Raw genomic sequence first — 20,260 nt, forward strand, 5'->3', positions numbered from 1 at the left:
GATAACAACCTCTTTCTTAATATGAATAAAACAGACTGTATGACCTTCTGCCCATCAAAGCACCATACAATGCATATAGAAATGATAGCTATAGTCGAGAAATTTGTTGAACAGGTCAGTGATACTAAATTCCTGGGGTTCTGGATAGACAATGCGCTACAAAGGAATGTTGGAGTGAGTTCTCAGCCTAAGGAGCGATTTGAATAGCTTTAAAACCATATACTTTGCTGTAGTTAATTCAGTCATCTCATGTGGCATTCATTTCTAGGGTAAATACACAAGAAAATATTTGTTAGGCGAAAATAAAGTGCCTAGCTTGCAATATGACTGTCAACATATACACCTTTGAAACAAATAATGATATGAATTTGGCGATGGTAACATTCATCTGACAAAGTAATAAAAACTCTTTCAGGAAGACTGTTACAGTATAATGCTCCAGCATTGTTTTTATTCTGTTTCTGAATTTCAAGAAACCAATTTTTGTAACATACAAATTTAATTTTATCCAAGTGTATTAATCTTGCATGTTATGGTAGTTAAATGACAATTATTCTTATTTAAACATACAGAGTGCTGTTTAAAAACTATTGTTGTATATGACACATACACACACACACTGTCCTTTACTCCACATGTATATTTAAAAACCAATGTACCATATGGTTTATGCTCCTTCAATAGCCATAGCTTGTATCCCATATCATGAACATGATTTTGTGGATAAACAAATAAAATTTTAGGTCATACGATCATGTTACATTAATGTTAAATTTTTGTCTTCACTGAAAAGACGTGAAAGTTCTGCTTACTAACGTGAAATTTGCTGTCGCACACACTGTTCTCCTAGTACACATGTTAATGCTTACACCTACAGCTTTTATTATAGGCAGATCTCCAGTTGCTGTTGGAGTGATGTGAAAACCAGCATTGACAACTGTTAGTTTTCTCCAGCACAGATGATGTGGTCTGCAAAGAACGACAAGTTGTGTGCTGCTTTTGCCACAGTGAAAGAGCTTTGATACAAGTTAAATGGATGTCAGTTCATGTTCCTCACAGATCACATACTAATTACACAAGCTTTCCACAGAAAAAAAACTGATAATCCAACACTAACCCAATTGTGTTACTTAGATACACTGATGTAGAACAAAATGCACCAGTAGATGTACTACCTTGAAATGACACTTTTCAAATTCTGCACTTAGTAGTACTCAGATGCTGAGTCACAGAAAGGAACAACAAAGAGACAGTCATAAAATTAGCTTTCAGCCAACGAGGCCTTTGTCAAAAATAGAAACACACACACACACACACACACACACACACACACACACACACACACACTCATGGAAACGCAACTCACACACACAATGACAGTCCCTGGTGGCTGGAGCTATATTCTTACATTCTATCCTGGATTTTCCGTTGTTTGATTTTGCCATGAGATGAGTTAAATTGTTTTATCACGTCAAGTCTGGTATACAGCTTCTACACTTCACATTGTCAAGCTCCAAAGAACACTAAACTCTCGCTAATACGGTCCTCTGTAGTCTGGCCTCTCCGTAATCTGGCACATTTCCAGCTTCTTGTCGTTCAACCTGAAATGATGCCTACAATAATGAAATTTCATCTGAAACGATGTTGTTAGTTAATCATAATGTTCAGTATTCCAGTACACTCTAAAATTGTGGCTTTCATTGTGGATCATTAACATGGCACCTAAAGGGAATCTCTTTCTTTCTTTTTTTTTTAAAAAAAGGAAAGAGTAAATTACTTCATTCAAAGGTTTGGTATACTCTTGCCAGAAATATGTTTATGGTTCAAACTACAAAAATATTCAATGGAAAAAAAACCTGAAGCTGCTTAAATAGCCAGATATCAAATACCTCAGTGGAGCATGCTTAACTGCAGAAAATTTTATTACAACTTCTGCAGCTGAGGTGGTAAAATGTTGGGTGAAAAATCAGCATCAGAAACATCCAAGATATCACTACTGCATGACATGCTAATTTAGTGCATCAGATGTTAGCAACCAATATAAAATATGATCTTATTCTTACCTCAAATCACATGAATTTTCATTACAAATGGATGAATCTAACAAATAACTCGATTCATGCTATTAACTGCAATAGGTATCGTTATGAAAACAAATCACTGGAGAATATCTTCTTTCATGTCAATATCTACTAGCATCCCCTACAGAATTAGAGATATTTTGTCTCCTGAATTCTTTTCTCAAAGAGAATATAAATTATAATGGGGCAACTGCATTCAGATCTGTAGTGAGGAGCATGACCTATGCTTCAGCAAGTTTGGTTGTTTTCCGACAATGAAATGCTATCTAGAATAGGAATGGGTTGAAATAGGAGAGACTTAATGTAGAATTTATACAGACCCGGAAAGGTATGAATGAAGCTTTTTATCAGTGGTTTGAAAATGAACAGGACATTAAATATCAAAATGAATTATCGGTTAAAAACCCATTTATTGTCAATGCACGATTTTCGGCGAGGTCAGCAGATGAATGCAACCATTTTATTAAGCTGACATCTGATTGACATTGGAAGAAAAATTAAAATCAATACCGCTAGCAGAATTCTGATGCAGTTTACAAGAGGAATATTCTCCAGGCAAAGATGACACTTTCACACTTTGCTCTCACCAATTGAGAATGTTTGGCGCAGTATGGGCAGGGCTCTCCAACCAGCTTGAGATTTTGGCAATCTAATGCACCACTTGGGCAGAATTTTGCATGATATCCCTCAGGAGGACATCCGACAACTTTGTCAATCAATGCCAAGCTGAATAAATGCTTGCATAAGGGACAGAGATGGACCAACACATTCCTAACTTGCTTAGTTTGTGAAGCTCTTTCTCTTGCATAAATCATCCAATTTTTCCAAACTGTAATAATTTGTTTGCCTCTACATACAAATCTTGTCTACCGATTTCCATTCTCACCCTATGTATCTACAAAAAATAAATACTACAGCAGATTTTTCAAACCTGCCACAAGAATTCAACTTTTTTCCACAAAGCCTGATATTGTGTGTATCTATGAAAACAAGAACAAGTACCTCTTGACCCATTAAAATTAAAATTTAATGTTCTCACTGGTTACGTTATTTTAAAAATTTTGGATTGATTTTGAGATTACTTTTGAAGCAAATAAACAGTATCTGAAATTAGTGTCATTCTTGTTTCAAATAATCCATTGAGAGAATGTTGCATTAAAAACACACAGTGCAGAAAGAGACCAGGGGTTAAGAGCACATGTTCAGAAGTGCTGCACGGCAAAATACCTTAATAGGACACAGGACAATGTGGTCATGACCACTTAAGCTACATTAATAAGTATCAAACTACATCCATCTTCATACAACAAAATAAAAAAATGGAAAATAAGCAAAAGCATAACAAGAAAGGCGACAAAAAGCCATAATAAACTCTAAAGATTTCCAAAATGGAAAGAGCTGCTTACTTGAAACTAGCCTGAAGAGCAATTCCTAATGTGCATCTCTCCAAGATGTCCTCACTCATTTATAAGGTTTACCTATTTGCTAATTCTTTAGTAGGTAAGTCTAATTTAAGTAAGAAAGTATTTGTTTGAAGGCTGTACCTTAAATGTGTGCATATTTTTGTGTTATTAACAGTACACTTTCTGTTGCAAACTTAAAGCACAGCAGATTCCATGTTTGTTTTCTACTTATATTCAAAGTAAAAACAGAAATTAATGTCCCTTTGACAATGAGGTCATTTATGATTAAGCAAATAATGAAATAGAACAAGAATGAAGAAAAGAATTAACCATGTCATTTTCCAAAGGAACGCTCTCTTCATTTGCTTAACTGACTAAAATGTAAATCATGACTGTCAGATGGAGATTTGAACTGCAATGCGCTCGAATGAGAGCCCAGGGAGAGGCTCAGGTAGAATTACAGTGCCACCTATTCAGTACTTTTTCCATGTCCATGTAGCAGAATATAACACAATAGGACTGAAGCAACAAGTGGATGATACTGGGTTTAAGTCATCATTTGACAAACCTGACTGTCTTCTTTTCAACTGTTTCCAGGGCCACATACTTAGTGAGAGGGTTATCTGAGTGCTACGTCTGATGAACTTTGAGAACTTGGCCCATAATCTACTTGAGAACTTTATGTACCACAACTGCAATGCATGAGTAGGATACTAAATCTGTATACAACAATTCTACAGAAACCTTATGTGATCGATGGAAAGGACATTGATTCAGCCTGTGTTATGTTAGGGTTTTTACTTCTTCGTGTGACTAGAGCCTCCCGTCGGGTAGGCTATTCGCCGGGTGCAAGTCTTTCGATTTGACGCCACTTCAGCGACATGCGCGTCGATGGGGATGAAATGATGATGGTTAGGACAACACAACACCCAGTCCCTGAGCAGAGAAAATTTCTGACCCAGCCGAGAATTGAACCCGGGCTCTTAGGATTGACATTCTGTCACGCTGACCACTCAGCTACCAGGGGCGGACTAAGTTAGGGTGAAAATTATGTATTATTTGGCCAAATAATACAGCACACAGAAATTTAGGGGACACATTGAGATGATATTGTAACCGGGGTAGCTCGTATTGAACATATCACAATGTAATGTACGGCTTCACTTAACACCAATGTCGATGGGATGAGTACGGATTCAGTAAAAGGAAGAAAGCTTTGAGAGCCTCTTTTTTCCACTCTGTGGTGGAATGTGCTGGCCTCGCAACTGTGATCTTCATTTGCTTAAGCAAGACAATCCTACCTTTCTATTTCACTTCCAAAGTAAGAACAGAGGTTAATGTCCCTTTGACAGTGAAGTTATTACGGAATAACTAGCCCTACTCATTTCAAATGCAGATGACTGGCACCAGGACAACATAGCTAACAATTACAATAACTGCAATCACACGACCAAATTTCAAACAGATTCAACACAGTTATCCACAATATCCAACGACAACCAACAGAACTCCGAGCTGTCAGATATTCTCTTATGACATCATGGAGTCAAAATATTAGTAGAAGCAACTACTGACTCAAATAGTACTAAGAATGCTGTGTCTCTGAAACAGTATATGAGATTAAGGTGCATTTAGCTCTTAAGGTGCATTTAGCTCTTAACAGCATAGTTTCAGTGAAAAGAAAACATTGCACTGAAGCTAACTGGACAAAGAGAAAAAATAAATGACACTGGAAATTGCCAGTGGAATACAAAGAGTGCAAAGTGTAGAGCTAACATCTTGCCATACAGTGGAGGTGTCAACTGGTTGACAGGTGGATAAAAAAAGTGAAAATGTACCTGAACTTTTAGGTTGGGTCCTCGTTCAGCGCACGCAAACTTCCCACCTCTAAACTGTCTTGGCACTGTAGTCCACCTGGGATCAGGCTTGTGTCGGATGGAATGCGGGTGAAAGTAAAAAAGAGGGAGGGGCAAGAGGAGGGTGACCGTTGGCTGTGGGGGGGAGGGGGGGGGGCACTGTGGTAGTGACGAGCCCACATGCTAGGAATGTGGTGCGACACAGCACGGCATGGCACTGTGCTGTGGACTCACTCCAGTATGGAGTGGGGGAGTTGCACGTGGTGCACAGCGAAGTCTCCGAATCGGTCCAGTTGCGATGGGGGAGTGGTAGACGTGGAAGAGACAATGAGGAACAAACAGGGAACACATAGAGCGATGGGGTGAAATGGAAGGGGGGGGGGGGGGGGGGACAGAACGCGCAGGTGTGGCGCAAAGTATAGCACTTGCTGAAGCCACGAGAACAGGGGGGCCGGAGGACATGTCACCGATACGATTCTCGTCTACGTACATCTGAGAAACAGGTACCGGGATCTAGTACACTGATGGGAAGTTGCCACTGAAGTCGAAGATACTGTGCCCAGCAGTGCATTATACTGCTGAATGCTTGACCTCAGTCTTGGCCCCATTGGTCGTGTGAGAGACTCTCTCTTTAGTAAGGCCCTAATGAAAATATGTACAATATATATAAATGTTTTCCACTCTCGAATTTTTAGAGGTAAATGAGTACAGTAAAACTTTTATAAGCTGGTGGGGTGCACTGCAATGTGAGATGCTAGTTTGTGCACTGTGCATCACCATCATGCATAAATTAATAACTTTTCTTTGGACCAATACCTGTGTATTCCGAAGGTATTGCAGTCTGAGTCTGATTACTTACTGGCGACCTGTGGGCAAAGGTACTTATACAACACTATGTCAGTAAGTTATATATGTTACTTATATTTGAACACTAATGCAGATGATGAGACCAGTGTATAATAAAAATTTAAATAACGTTTCTATACTTGTGAATTATTTTACATCACACAGCTTACATGGACTCAAAATCTGAATGTCAAATTGGCAGAAATCAATTTCTTCACTTTTGTTTACACCTTCAGACTAAATTTGAATTCTTTCATCCAATTAACATGAATGAAATATTAAATATGTAGAATGCAAGCAGTCTGACAATTGATGAGCATGCTGCTGTATTGTTTGTGTAAGGTCTGTGTCACAGTGTCTATCCTGCGATAATTGTTTACTTTGTATCTCATTATCATAGTTCATATCTGCATGGACTGGGAGCTAATGAATTATGTAATCCATCACGAGCAAATCGTGTAGATAAGAAAACTTCCTATTCCTTGCCATCACTTCAATATGGTCTTCCCAGTAAAATGAGTTAAAATACAGCATTCAACCAGGAAAACTGATAACAGATGGATCTAAAGGGTATGAGAATGTGATGCAAGACTAAGAGGTCACTCTATGTGCAAATTATAAAAACACAGTATCCAAATTTACAAAGTTATTCCAAACTGTACAAGAAGGTCCTTTGTAAAATAATATCTAATGCAAAACAGCTAGCAGACGAAGGCTACATAAACAATTCTAATGACAAATGTAAAGCCATGTGGGATATTATCAACAAGCTGATGTCACATAGAATCATAGTGGGCAAAACATAATAGACACCAAATGCATTTGTTATACATTTAATAAATGCTTTACTGAAATAGCTAGCGGTGTTTCAGTTGGTCACTCTCCACCAACAAAATCTTTCCCTCCAAAGTGTATAAAATTTGACAAATAACTTTTTCTTATGTCTACAACTTTGAAGAATATTCTCTTAATTAATAAAAACATGAAAAAGTCTCTCTCATCTGGCCTTGATAGTTTACCCAGCTATGTAAGTAGACAGATTGATAATGAGACAGTACAGCCTCTTTGCAAAATAATCAACTATTCATTTGGTACTGGTATTTTCCCTCAACCACTCAAAATCTTCATGATCCCCTCAAGAAGGGGGACAAGCTCAAGGTCAACAACTACCAATATATAAACTTCTTCTCAACAGTATCCAAAACAACCGGAATCATTGTGTACACTAAAGTAAATCATCAATGAGGCTCTCTTTTGATTTACTGATCAGATAATACAGGTATTTAATGAAAAACACTATGCTTTTCGACTTTTTATTGATTTTATAAAGGCATTTTATTGAGTCAATCACACACTGCTTCCATGCAAACTGAATGCTTAAGGTATAGGAGTCTGTAATGAAAGGTTTCAGTCTCGTCTATCAAACAGCAGAAACAACAACACATGACGGAAGAAGAATCTGTTCAGATTTAATATCACATATTACGAAAAGAAAAGTTGCTACTCCCCATGTAGCGGAGATACTGAGTCGCAGATATTCACAACAAAAAGTCTCCCACAATTAAAGCTTTCGGCCTTTGTCCTTCATCAACAATAGACCACACACACACACACACACACACACACACACACACACACACACACACACACAAACGCAACTTGCGCACATGACTAGTGTGCGCGAGTTGTTTTTGCATGGGTGTGTGTGTGTGTGTGATGAAGGACAATGGCCAAAAGCTTTAGTTGTGGGAGTCTTTTTGTTGTGCCTGTCTGTGACTCAGCATCTCCGCTACATGGGGAGTAGCAACTTTCCCTTTCATAATATTATTACATTCCATCCTGGATTTTCCATTGTTTGGCAGACATAATATCAGTCACTCAGAGCTCAATTTAAGTCCCCATCCTCTTCCTTCTCTTTATTAATGACTCCCACGAACACCTACCTACCCTCAACAGTACCTTTGTTATTTGCTGATTCTACAAGCCTCCTCCCTTGTAAAATTACTCCACAGTAGATGACAGCTGACTTGGCTGTGAAAGGCTGTATGATAACAACCTCTTTCTTAATATGAATAAAACAGACTGTATGACCTTCTGCCCATCAAAGCACCATACAATGCATATAGAAATGATAGCTATAGTCGAGAAATTTGTTGAACAGGTCAGTGATACTAAATTCCTGGGGTTCTGGATAGACAATGCGCTACAAAGGAATGTTGGAGTGAGTTCTCAGCCTAAGGAGCGATTTGAATAGCTTTAAAACCATATACTTTGCTGTAGTTAATTCAGTCATCTCATGTGGCATTCATTTCTAGGGTAAATACACAAGAAAATATTTGTTAGGCGAAAATAAAGTGCCTAGCTTGCAATATGACTGTCAACATATACACCTTTGAAACAAATAATGATATGAATTTGGCGATGGTAACATTCATCTGACAAAGTAATAAAAACTCTTTCAGGAAGACTGTTACAGTATAATGCTCCAGCATTGTTTTTATTCTGTTTCTGAATTTCAAGAAACCAATTTTTGTAACATACAAATTTAATTTTATCCAAGTGTATTAATCTTGCATGTTATGGTAGTTAAATGACAATTATTCTTATTTAAACATACAGAGTGCTGTTTAAAAACTATTGTTGTATATGACACATACACACACACACTGTCCTTTACTCCACATGTATATTTAAAAACCAATGTACCATATGGTTTATGCTCCTTCAATAGCCATAGCTTGTATCCCATATCATGAACATGATTTTGTGGATAAACAAATAAAATTTTAGGTCATACGATCATGTTACATTAATGTTAAATTTTTGTCTTCACTGAAAAGACGTGAAAGTTCTGCTTACTAACGCGAAATTTGCTGTCGCACACACTGTTCTCCTAGTACACATGTTAATGCTTACACCTACAGCTTTTATTATAGGCAGATCTCCAGTTGCTGTTGGAGTGATGTGAAAACCAGCATTGACAACTGTTAGTTTTCTCCAGCACAGATGATGTGGTCTGCAAAGAACGACAAGTTGTGTGCTGCTTTTGCCACAGTGAAAGAGCTTTGATACAAGTTAAATGGATGTCAGTTCATGTTCCTCACAGATCACATACTAATTACACAAGCTTTCCACAGAAAAAAAACTGATAATCCAACACTAACCCAATTGTGTTACTTAGATACACTGATGTAGAACAAAATGCACCAGTAGATGTACTACCTTGAAATGACACTTTTCAAATTCTGCACTTAGTAGTACTCAGATGGTGAGTCACAGAAAGGAACAACAAAGAGACAGTCATAAAATTAGCTTTCAGCCAACGAGGCCTTTGTCAAAAATAGAAACACACACACACACACACACACACACACACACACACACACACACACACACACATACACACATACACACTCATGGAACCGCAACTCACACACACAATGACAGTCCCTGGTGGCTGGAGCTATATTCTTACATTCTATCCTGGATTTTCCGTTGTTTGATTTTGCCATGAGATGAGTTAAATTGTTTTATCACGTCAAGTCTGGTATACAGCTTCTACACTTCACATTGTCAAGCTCCAAAGAACACTAAACTCTCGCTAATACGGTCCACTGTAGTCTGGCCTCTCCGTAATCTGGCACATTTCCAGCTTCTTGTCGTTCAACCTGAAATGATGCCTACAATAATGAAATTTCATCTGAAACGATGTTGTTAGTTAATCATAATGTTCAGTATTCCAGTACACTCTAAAATTGTGGCTTTCATTGTGGATCATTAACATGGCACCTAAAGGGAATCGCGTTATGCTAAACCTCAAACAGAAACTCGAAATTAGATATAAACTGAACTGAGGTTAATCCATGAAAAGCACCAGTTTGCTTTTGTTCTACAGTATTACTTTTATGGTGTTAACCAGTTTTCGGCTTACAAGGCCCTCTTCACACATTTACTGAGTATTTTCACAAAGAAGTTACAATGTTTGTAAACAACATTGGAAGAGAAGTTACATGTCTAGACTGAAGCAGAAGACATACAGTAAGTAACATCTTTGACAGTGTGGTGGTAATGCACTGAAAAAGCAAAAAATTGAACAGAAAATAAATAAAAATGGATTAGACAAGAAAAAACTTTAACACAAAATAGGAACAGTAGTCCTACATAACTGTTTCTATTAATAAACAAAAATAATAAAATAAAATAAAATTCATGCTTGACAAGGCTACTTCTGGAGGCACAAAACATGGAGAGTGATACACAAACCAATTAAAAGAAGAAACAATTAATCAATGTAACCACAGAATACGTAAGGAACTTAGGCAATATCAATAAGATAAACAGAAATAAATAAATAAATTCAGGAAAATGGAGGAGTTTGAGGGAGCATACAGTAAAAGCAATCTTTGAGAGTGTGGTGGTACTGCACTTTTTAAAGGTAAAAAGGCTGAACAATACACAAATACAAAAGGAGCAAACAGAAAAAACATTAACATTATATTCAAAGCTGTGGCTATGTAACAGTTTGCATTAAATAAATGAACCAAGCAAAATATAACCAATATTTGATGAGACAACTACAAGAGGTATTAAACATGGACAGTAATATAAGTGCCAGTTAAAAGAAAGCATTAACAATTGAAACTACAGTCTATAAGGAATACACACACAACTTCAATAAAACAAAAGAACTTAATGAATACAGGAAAATGGAAATATGTATGAACAGAGAGTGTGGTAAGTAATAGACAACATAAATGATTACATGAAGTTTATGAGAGGGGGAAGTGTTGAGCTGTGTCTGCTCATTTAGGATTAGATGTGGACTGTGGGCTAGATGTTTGTTAATTTCTAGGGCTTCCAGCAGATTGAGTTTATGGGACACTGGCTGTTAGTTATGAACCTCACTCAGTACATGTTCAGCAAATGCAGTCAGAATTCTGCAGCATCCAGCTGTGTTCATGTTTAGCCAGCCTAGCTGTTTTGTCTCTGCCTGGCTGGCCAATGTAAACTTGTCACAATCAGAACAGGTAATTTTGTATACCCGATTTTGGCTAATAACTGGATTTTATCTTTGCTATTGAAAATACATTGGGCTGTTGTGTTCTTAACATAGGAGGAAACCCTATACTTGCAGGCTTTCAGTGCTTTGGCTACAATCTGTGACACCTCTCCTAGATATGGTAGTGCACACCATTTCTTGCAGACGAGGATGAGGAAGCAGATGGGGCATAGAGGTGGGGCATAATTTTCTGTTTTTGTTTCCTGTACAAGATGTGGCCAATAAGCCATTGGCTGTGAAAATAAATTTGATTGTATCTAACTCTGCTTTAAAATCATCTCTGAACATGGGGATAGATATGAGATGGTGTACCATCAAGTGGAAAGCTGCATGTTTGTGAGCTATGGGGTGTTGTGAGCAAGAAGGTATTACTGTGCCTGTAGTTGTTCTATAAATTTTGAAATAATGTGTGTGTGTGTGTGTGTGTGTGTGTGTGTGTGTGTGTGTGTGTGTGTGTGTGTACAGATGTCAGTGGTGAGATATAAGAAGTTTGTGGATTTGCTGCCAATCTCCATTGTGAACTGAATATTTTTATATTATTTTATATTAACTTTATCAACATAATCACATTTATTCAAAGTGTTGAGCTGTCTTGTAGTACCAGTCCACATACACAGGACATCATCCACATATCTAAACCAGCATTTGATATTTGCACTCGAAGGTTCTGTTTTTAGAAAATTTTGTTCAAAATGATCCATAAATACTTCAGCCAACAGTGGACTACGAGGCGAACCCATAGCGGAGCCATCTAATTATTTATAAAGAGTCCCTAGGAACTGGAAATAGTTCTGTGCCAAGCATGTCTGAATGGCCAGTCTCAAGTCATTCAATTCCAGGATTGACATTAGGCTTGTGCATCAGCTCTGTCAGAATATCAATGCATTCCACCATTGGTATGTTGGAAAACAAACTGCAGACATCAAAGGATATTAATTTATCACTGTGTGAGACGGATATACCTTTTATCTTATTTACTAGGTCCACAGAGTTTGAAATACCATGCTTTGATTTGAATTTAGTCTTGCTCTTAATTAAGGCATCCAGTTTAGTAGTTAGTCTGTAAGAAGGAGCAGTGAATGGTGATACAACTGGACAAATAGGAAAATCTCATTTATGCAGTTTAGGAAGCCCATACATTCTAGGAGGCACTGGGTTCATATTAGTTAACAGTTTTGCTTCAAAATAAGAGAATATGCTTTTGCATGAACTGATTGCATATTTAACATCCTCTTTGAATAATTTAGTAGGGTCTTTATGAAGGACTTGGAAACCTGTGGTATTCAGGAAATCATTAACTTTATCAACATAATCACATTTATTCAAAAGTACAGTACTGTTGCCTTTATTAGATTTTGTGGCAATGATATCTTGTTGTCGTAATTTCTGTTTTAAGAACTTGAGGGTGTGAAAGTCAATAGACCATGGGATGTTTCACTTTAATCTGGTTTCTTTCTTTAGCGCATAAGGCAACTAAATATTTTGCCGTGGTGTCTTTTGTTAGAACATATTCAATATCTACTTTCATAACATCCAGCTGTTTTTCTGATGGAGGGTGGGGAGGAGCATATTTAAAACCTTTCTCAAGCACTTTTTGGTCACTTGGCAACAGAACCAAGTTCAATACATTAATTACACATCACAAAAACTTTTGTTAACAATTTGAGGTTAGAGGTGCACTCACATTCCTGTTCTGCCGCAAAAATACATCATGAATAAGATCACTTACACTTTGACGAACTTCTCAATTGAAAATGTCAAACTCACAGGGGTGTAACTTCGATGTGATGGCCATATGACCACTTTTAGATGGGTACACACGTCATGAACATGATACCATTTCCTCATTTATCCACGTGTATCTTGCAATGTCAATGGCTTTATTTGCAGTAGCAGGTGTTCCTCTTGACTTTAAGGAGATGTATTTTGGCATAATTTTGCATTGCAAATACTGTTTGTTAAACCAAATGCATTGTGTTGACTTTGTTTTTTGCCTCAGTAATTTACTAAATGACAAGACACAGCTCAACACTTCCCCTCTCATAAACTTCATATAATCATTTCTGTGTTCATTACTTCCCATGCTCTCTGTTCCTACATATTTCCATTTTCTTGTATTGATTAAGTTATTTTATTTTATTGAAGTTGTCTATGTATTCCATATAGACTGGCTTGGTTCATTTATTTAATGCAAACTGTTACATAGCCACAGCTTTGAATATAATGTTAATGTTTTTTCTGTTTGCTCCTTTTGTATTTGTGTATTGTTCAGCCTTTTTACCTTTTAAAAGTGCAGTACCACCACACTCTCAAAGATTGCTTTTACTGTATGTTCCCTCAAACTCCTCCATTTTCCTGAATTTATTTATTTATTTCTGTTTATCTTATTGATATTGCCTAAGTTCCTTATGTATTCTGTGGTTACATTGATTAATTGTTTCTTCTTTTAATTGGTTTGTGTATCACTCTCCATGTTTTGTGCCTCCAGAAGTAGCCTTGTCAAGCACAAATTTTATTTTATTTTATTATTTTTGTTTATTAATAGAAACAGTGGTAAGGAAAGTGTTTCTGAAGAAGAGAAATTTATTAACTTCGAGTATAGATTTAAGTGTCAGGAAGTCATTTCTGAAAGTATTTGTATGGAGTGTAGCCATGTATGGAAGTGAAACATGGACGATAAATAGTTTGGACAAGAAGAGAATAGAAGCTTTCGAAATGTGGTGCCACAGAAGAATGCTGAAGATTAGATGGGTGGATCACATAACTAATGAGGAAGTATTGAATAGGATTGGGGAGAAGAGAAGTTTGTGGCACAACTTGACCAGAAGAAGGGATCGTTTGGTAGGACATGTTCTGAGGCATCAAAGGATCACCAATTTAGTATTGGAGGGCACCGTGGAGAATAAAAATCGTAGAGGGAGACCAAGAGATGAATACACCAAGCAGATTCAGAAGGATGTAGGTTGCAGTAGGTACTGGGAGATGAAGAAGCTTGCACAGAATAGAGTAGCATGGAGAGCTGCATCAAACCAGTCTCAGGACTGAAGACCACAACAACAATGTAGGAATGCCGTTCCTATTTTGTTTTAAAGTCTTTTCCTGTCTAATCCATTTTCTTTTTTCTTTTTTTTTTTTTCCAATGCATTACCACCACACTCTCAAAGATGTTACTTACTGTATGTCTCTGCTTCAATCTAGACATGTAACTTCTCTTCAAATGTTGTTTACAAACATTGTAACTTCTTTGGTGACAATACTCAGTAAATGTCTGAAGATGGCCTTGTAAGCCGAAAACTGGTTAACACAATAAAAGTAATACTGTAAAACAAAAGCAAACTGGTGCTTTTCATTTATTATAATGTTGTTCTACCAAGAACCGACGGAAGATTCAGTAAACATGAACTGAGGTTCTTCGCAGAAAACCACTGTGGTTGGCATCACTGTTGGATGAACAATTATTTATGACCAAACTTCAACACAAAAGAGGTAATCATAAGCTCACAGGAAAGTTACGATGAAACTGATAAAGAAGAGGGCATAGGAGGAGAGAACATGAAGGAAGTTGGAGACATCTTCCTGGAGTACATTATGCAACAAACAGAAACATGACAGGACCTATGAAATGCTTGTGAAGCCATTGTGTGATAAAGCATGCTACCGTTGCGTATCTTCATGGTGACAACTAAAGCTTAGGGACATGTTTAGTAGTGAACGCCGAGTTATACTAATATGCATGTACGTACTCAAGGACTAAGTTTTCTGTAGTAATGCATGTATGTTTTGATTTGATAAAGTACAAACCCTATGTGTTTATACTAAATTTTAGACACTCTCAACAATCTGGCACTTCCGCTAATCCGGCACCCAGATGTGCGAGGAATGACCGGTTTAGCAAGAGTCTAGTGTAATGTTGCACTGTGACATCAACCATTCAGAAAAAAGGACATTTGCCATACTGCCACATCCACAGTCCATAGTCTTCACATCCAGTAGAGAGACCAACTACATGTCTGGAAAAGTATGAACAAGGACTGAAAGATGTTTGATCGGTAATTTAACACGTGCCGACTTGACTGTGGCAGGCAATTCAAATCCCTTCTTCTCAAAGCGTTGGCATCACTGTTGGAAATGAGACATATTCAAACAGTCCACCATCCTGCTGCAAACAACACAGTAGAAATACCACACCGACACCTGGAGGACCACATTAAGATGTAACTTCATAGACCGTCGGATTGAACAGTAACCACTATTTTTAGTTAGCCTACAGCACTACAATTACCCAGCAAATATTCTGCTGACACAATAACCTCCTTCATTTGTGCACCTGACTTTGTGTAGCACCTATGAACACAGATCTTATAATTACAAGTGAGCATTTCAAAAAGGGTATAGTGTTTAACAAACATTCATTTTAAATGATTTGCAGTCATGAAGCAAGTATGTGTGTAGAACCATGATTACAGTAAATAGGCTAAACTTGCATCTAAAACCCCAGGAACTCCAAGCTGTAATCAATGAGATGTGCAAAACGAATACAAGGATGCGAGCAACACAATGCAACTCGTGGCGATACCATGCTACTGACCTGCAGCCTCTGGATCACAACACAGTTGTCAGACGTTTGGGATGGCGAGTGTTTATGAACCTTAGGTTCACTGACACTGAGGAGGGAGTGATGTAGTGAGTGAGTAATCTGACAGATGTGCAGTGCTGTTTGTGTAAGCTCTCTGTCTCATGGTGCATGTTTCCTGATGAGTGTTTTCTATTTGACTAACAACTGTTCCATAAGTCTGTTTTTCATCTCAATACGTCTTTGTTTTTCATGTTGTAAACTTAGTTTATGTCTGTATCCGTTGAGAGTTTTATAAATAATACATTATGTATTCCATCACAAATGAGTCAATTTTACCTAGATGGTACTACATTAATATACTGGTATTGTATTAATTTGTTTCCAATATATTGGAAATACACGAATATATTGTTTACAAAGGCAAGGATTTTTAATTGTTCTTTTTTGGTTACTGTTTGTTTCTTTACATCATCCATTGTTCCAGTTTCCTTAGTGGTTGCCTGCAGTTACAACAGTTATTGCCTGATGCATCTATGTTGTACTTAACTGCTGTGGAAGTTAAGTGATTCACGCCTGTTTACTGCTCTGTCGTAGTTGACTTCAGCAACAATTCGATTACAGTACTTCTAATGGGCTCTTGCCGCATTTGATCATTGCTTATAAACACAGAAGATGGTCTTTTATTTAAAGCATAGTACACAAATTTGTTGCCGATTCAATATCAGTGCTATCAACAGATTATCTCTGGTATCCCGGCCAGGCACGTCTGATGACTCGCTAGACAGTACGGACACTGACGACGGCTACTAGGCGGCATTCTGGCAATTGCAGGCACCGCCGTCACCGATGCCCGCCCGACTGGCCTATCAGGGCTCACGGCCATCCTTTCAATCTGACAGCACGCCCTGGACACTCCATCTGTTAGTTGTGATTTCTCTGCATTGCCACACAGATCTCTCTACACGTCGTTGCCTCAGTCCCGAATTTGCTACGTCTCAGTATTCGAACTTGGCTCGCCATTTGGACTTGTTATTCTGCTGTGCCATTTCCCTTGCCTGTCATTCTCGAGTGTTGTCCACCTATTGCTCTCTGGACAAATGCTGCCGATGCTATTGGCCAGTCAGCTAGCCACAGGTGGTTCTGATGTCATTCCCGGACTTGTCCGATTCTGGTCACTATAACTCGCATCGCGGTAAGAGAGTAACAGTGCTCCGCGGATGCCGAGCCTGTGGAACGCATGGAACAGCAACAGCGGCTGCTCCTCCAGCAGCAACAGCAGTCCCTACAACAATTTCAACTTTTTCTCGGATCTCTTATGGGTTTGGGGTTCCCAAACCACCTAGGCTGGGGCCACCTACCAGGCAGAATTCCACCCACATGTGTTTCTGCCATTTAATGATGAAAGGAGGCTCTGCTACAAGTATCTGCCAAGGCTGAAACACCACTTCACCACATTTCTGGATTTGGATGATGCTCTCCAACAATTGCTCTTCCTTTCCTGGGCTTCCTCGGCAATATTTTTCTTGCTAAAGAATTTGGCTCCACTCTCGAATCCAGTTGTGCTCATGTGCGAGGAGATGTGTTCATTGCTTTCCAGTTATTATTCACAACGATTCCACGTTGTCACATTGTGCTTCAAGTTCCATCAGTACAAGTGGCCTGGTCAGCTGTACCACTTCTGTGTGACGGATTTGCAAGCTGAGTCGACGTTGCAATTTCACTTGTGCAAATACGGCTTACAAAACTTCATAAGCAGATTCACCGATCCGAGATGTTGTGGTCAAACTGGCTGTCAAAGTTCGTACTGCAGCCCTCAAACTGGACAAGCATTTCTTAGAAGATATTTTGAAAATCACCCCCTCTTTCGAGGTTGTGAAGGCTGCGAATTAAGACCTCGTGACTCAACCTCGGGTAGCAGCGGTCCAGCCACCACTTCGGGTGCAGAATTCTCGTTAATCTTTTTCTTGCCAGTGGAATTGCGATTCATCAATTTTGGATGTCTCTGTGGCCTCTAACAGCCTGTCATGCCTCGTTGATGTAAGCAGTGTGGTCTGCCGTGGTGTCCTGACCACTTGACACTCGTGTCCAGACTGTCCAGATTGCTGGGCACACTGCACCATTCTGTAAAAGATGGGTACCTCTGCACGGTCTGTTGTCATCCATCGACACAGTCAGGTGCTCCTGCCCCCCCCCCCCCTCCTCCCCCCCACATGTGTCACAGCACAGTGCATGAACTTGAGGCAGTAGTTTCTTAAGTCTTTCATCTTAAATCAATCAACAGACGTATGCAGACATGTGCTCCCTGCCGCCGTTGGATAAGCAGCTGCAGCAGCAAGTCGTATACTCCTAGCTCACTCATTTGTTACATAGTTTAATTCTTAATTTCTTTGCGTGTTTTTGGTACTTGCATTGTTTATTTCATAAATTTCGGGCGTATTATAGTATTTGAGAGTTGTAATATCGCGTTTTAGTACCTGAATAGTGTAACTTCGCGTAGTCGTTTGTCTTCTGTTTTTGTTTTGAACGGCCAGTGTTGGTTGGTCACAGTCAGTGTGCTCCCTGCCGTCATTGGATAAGCAGCTGCAGCAGCAAGTCGTATACTCATTTGTATACAGTACAGAAAGCTGGTTGAAGCCAGAGATAAATTCTGCCGAAAGTTTTACAAAGGTACAGACGGTGTTTAGAAAGGATAGACTGCATGCAACAAGTGGTGGAGTGTTCGTCGCTGTTAGTAGTAGTTTATCCTGTAGTGAAATAGAAGTGGATAGTTCCTGTGAATTATTACGGGTGGAGGTTACACTCAACAACCGAGCTAGGTTAATAATTGGCTCCTTTTACCAACTCCCGACTCAGCAGCATTAGTGGCAGAACAACTGAGAGAAAATTTGGAATACATTTCACATAAATTTTCTCAGCATGTTATAGTCTTAGGTGGAGATTTCAATTCACCAGATATAGACTGGGACACTCAGATGTTTAGGACGGGTGGTAGGGACAGAGCATCGAGTGACATTATACTGAGTGCACAATCCGAAAATTACCTCGAGCAATTAAACAGAGAACCGACTCGTGGAGATAACATCTTGGACCTACTGATAACAAACAGACCGAACTTTTCGACTCTGTATGTACAGAACAGGGAATCAGTGATCATAAGGCCGTTGCATCATCCCTGAATATGGAAGTTAGTAGGAGTATAAAAAAAGGGAGGAAGGTTTATCTGTTTAGCAAGAGTAATAGAAGGCAGATTTCAGACTACTTAACAGATCAAAACGAAAATTTCTGTTCCGACACTGACGATGTTGAGTGTTTATGGAAAAAGTTCAAGGCAATCGTAAAATGCGTTTTAGACAGGTACGTGCCGAGTAAAACTGTGAGGGACGGGAAAAACCCACCGTGGTACAACAACAAAGTTAGAAAACTACTGCGAAAGCAAAGAGAGCTTCACTCTAAGTTTAAATACAGCCAAAACCTCTCAGACAAACAGAAGCTAAACGATGTCAAAGTTAGCGTAAGGAGGGCTATGCGTGAAGCGTTCAGTGAATTCGAAAGTAAAATTCTATGTACCGACTTGACAGAAAATCCTAGGACGTTCTGGTCTTACGTTAAATCGGTAAATGGCTCGAAACAGCATATCCAGACACTCCGGGATGATGATGGCATTGAAACAGAGGATGACACGCGTAAAGCTGAAATACTAAACACCTTTTTCCAAAGCTGTTTCACAGAGGAAGACCGCACTGCAGTTCCTTCTCTGAATCCTCGCACAAACGAAAAAATGGCTGACATCGAAATAAGTGTCCAAGGAATAGAAAAGCAACTGGAATCACTCAACAGAGGAAAGTCCACTGGACCTGACGGGATACCAATTCGATTCTACACAGAGTACGCGAAAGAACTTGCCCCCCTTCTAACAGCCGTGTACCGCAAGTCTCTAGAGGAACGGAAGGGTCCAAATGATTGGAAAAGAGCACAGGTAGTCCCAGTCTTCAAGAAGGGTCGTCAAGCAGATGCGCAAAACTATAGACCTATATCTCTGACGACGATCTGTTGTAGAATTTTAGAACATGTTTTTTGCTCGAGTATCATGTCGTTTTTGGAAACCCAGAATCTACAATGTAGGAATCAACATGGATTCCGGAAACAGCGATTGTGTGAGACCCAACTCGCTTTATTTGTTCATGAGACCCAGAAAATATTAGATACAGGCTCCCAGGTAGATGCTATTTTTCTTAACTTCCGGAAGGCGTTCGATACAGTTCCGCACTGTCGCCTGATAAACAAAGTAAGAGCCTACGGAATATCAGACCAGCTGTGTGGCTGGATTGAAGAGTTTTTAGCAAACCGAACACAGCATTTTGTTATCAATGGAGAGACGTCTACAGACGTTAAGGTAACCTCTGGCGTGCCACAGGGGAGTGTTATGGGACCATTGCTTT

The 20,260-nt window shown here is 38.9% G+C and overlaps 1 protein-coding gene across 2 annotated transcripts in view; it reads right to left on the reverse strand.

The window, feature by feature from the left end:
- LOC124711415 (neurogenic locus notch homolog protein 1-like) overlaps positions 1-20,260 on the reverse strand; it is a 170,988-nt gene that overhangs the window by 13,747 nt on the left and 136,981 nt on the right. Inside the window, exon 8 of one of the 2 annotated variants that reach the window (XM_047241475.1) lies at positions 6,181-6,206. The exons of the other annotated variant lie outside the window; for it this stretch is intronic. Coding sequence (XP_047097431.1) covers positions 6,196-6,206 — 11 coding nt within the window. The 3' untranslated portion in view covers positions 6,181-6,195. Of the gene's footprint in view, positions 1-6,180; positions 6,207-20,260 lie in introns of those variants that run through there. 2 annotated transcript variants of the gene reach the window in all.

This window comes from Schistocerca piceifrons, chromosome 8 (genome assembly GCF_021461385.2).
Source record: "Schistocerca piceifrons isolate TAMUIC-IGC-003096 chromosome 8, iqSchPice1.1, whole genome shotgun sequence".
Classification (NCBI taxonomy): domain Eukaryota; kingdom Metazoa; phylum Arthropoda; class Insecta; order Orthoptera; family Acrididae; genus Schistocerca; species Schistocerca piceifrons.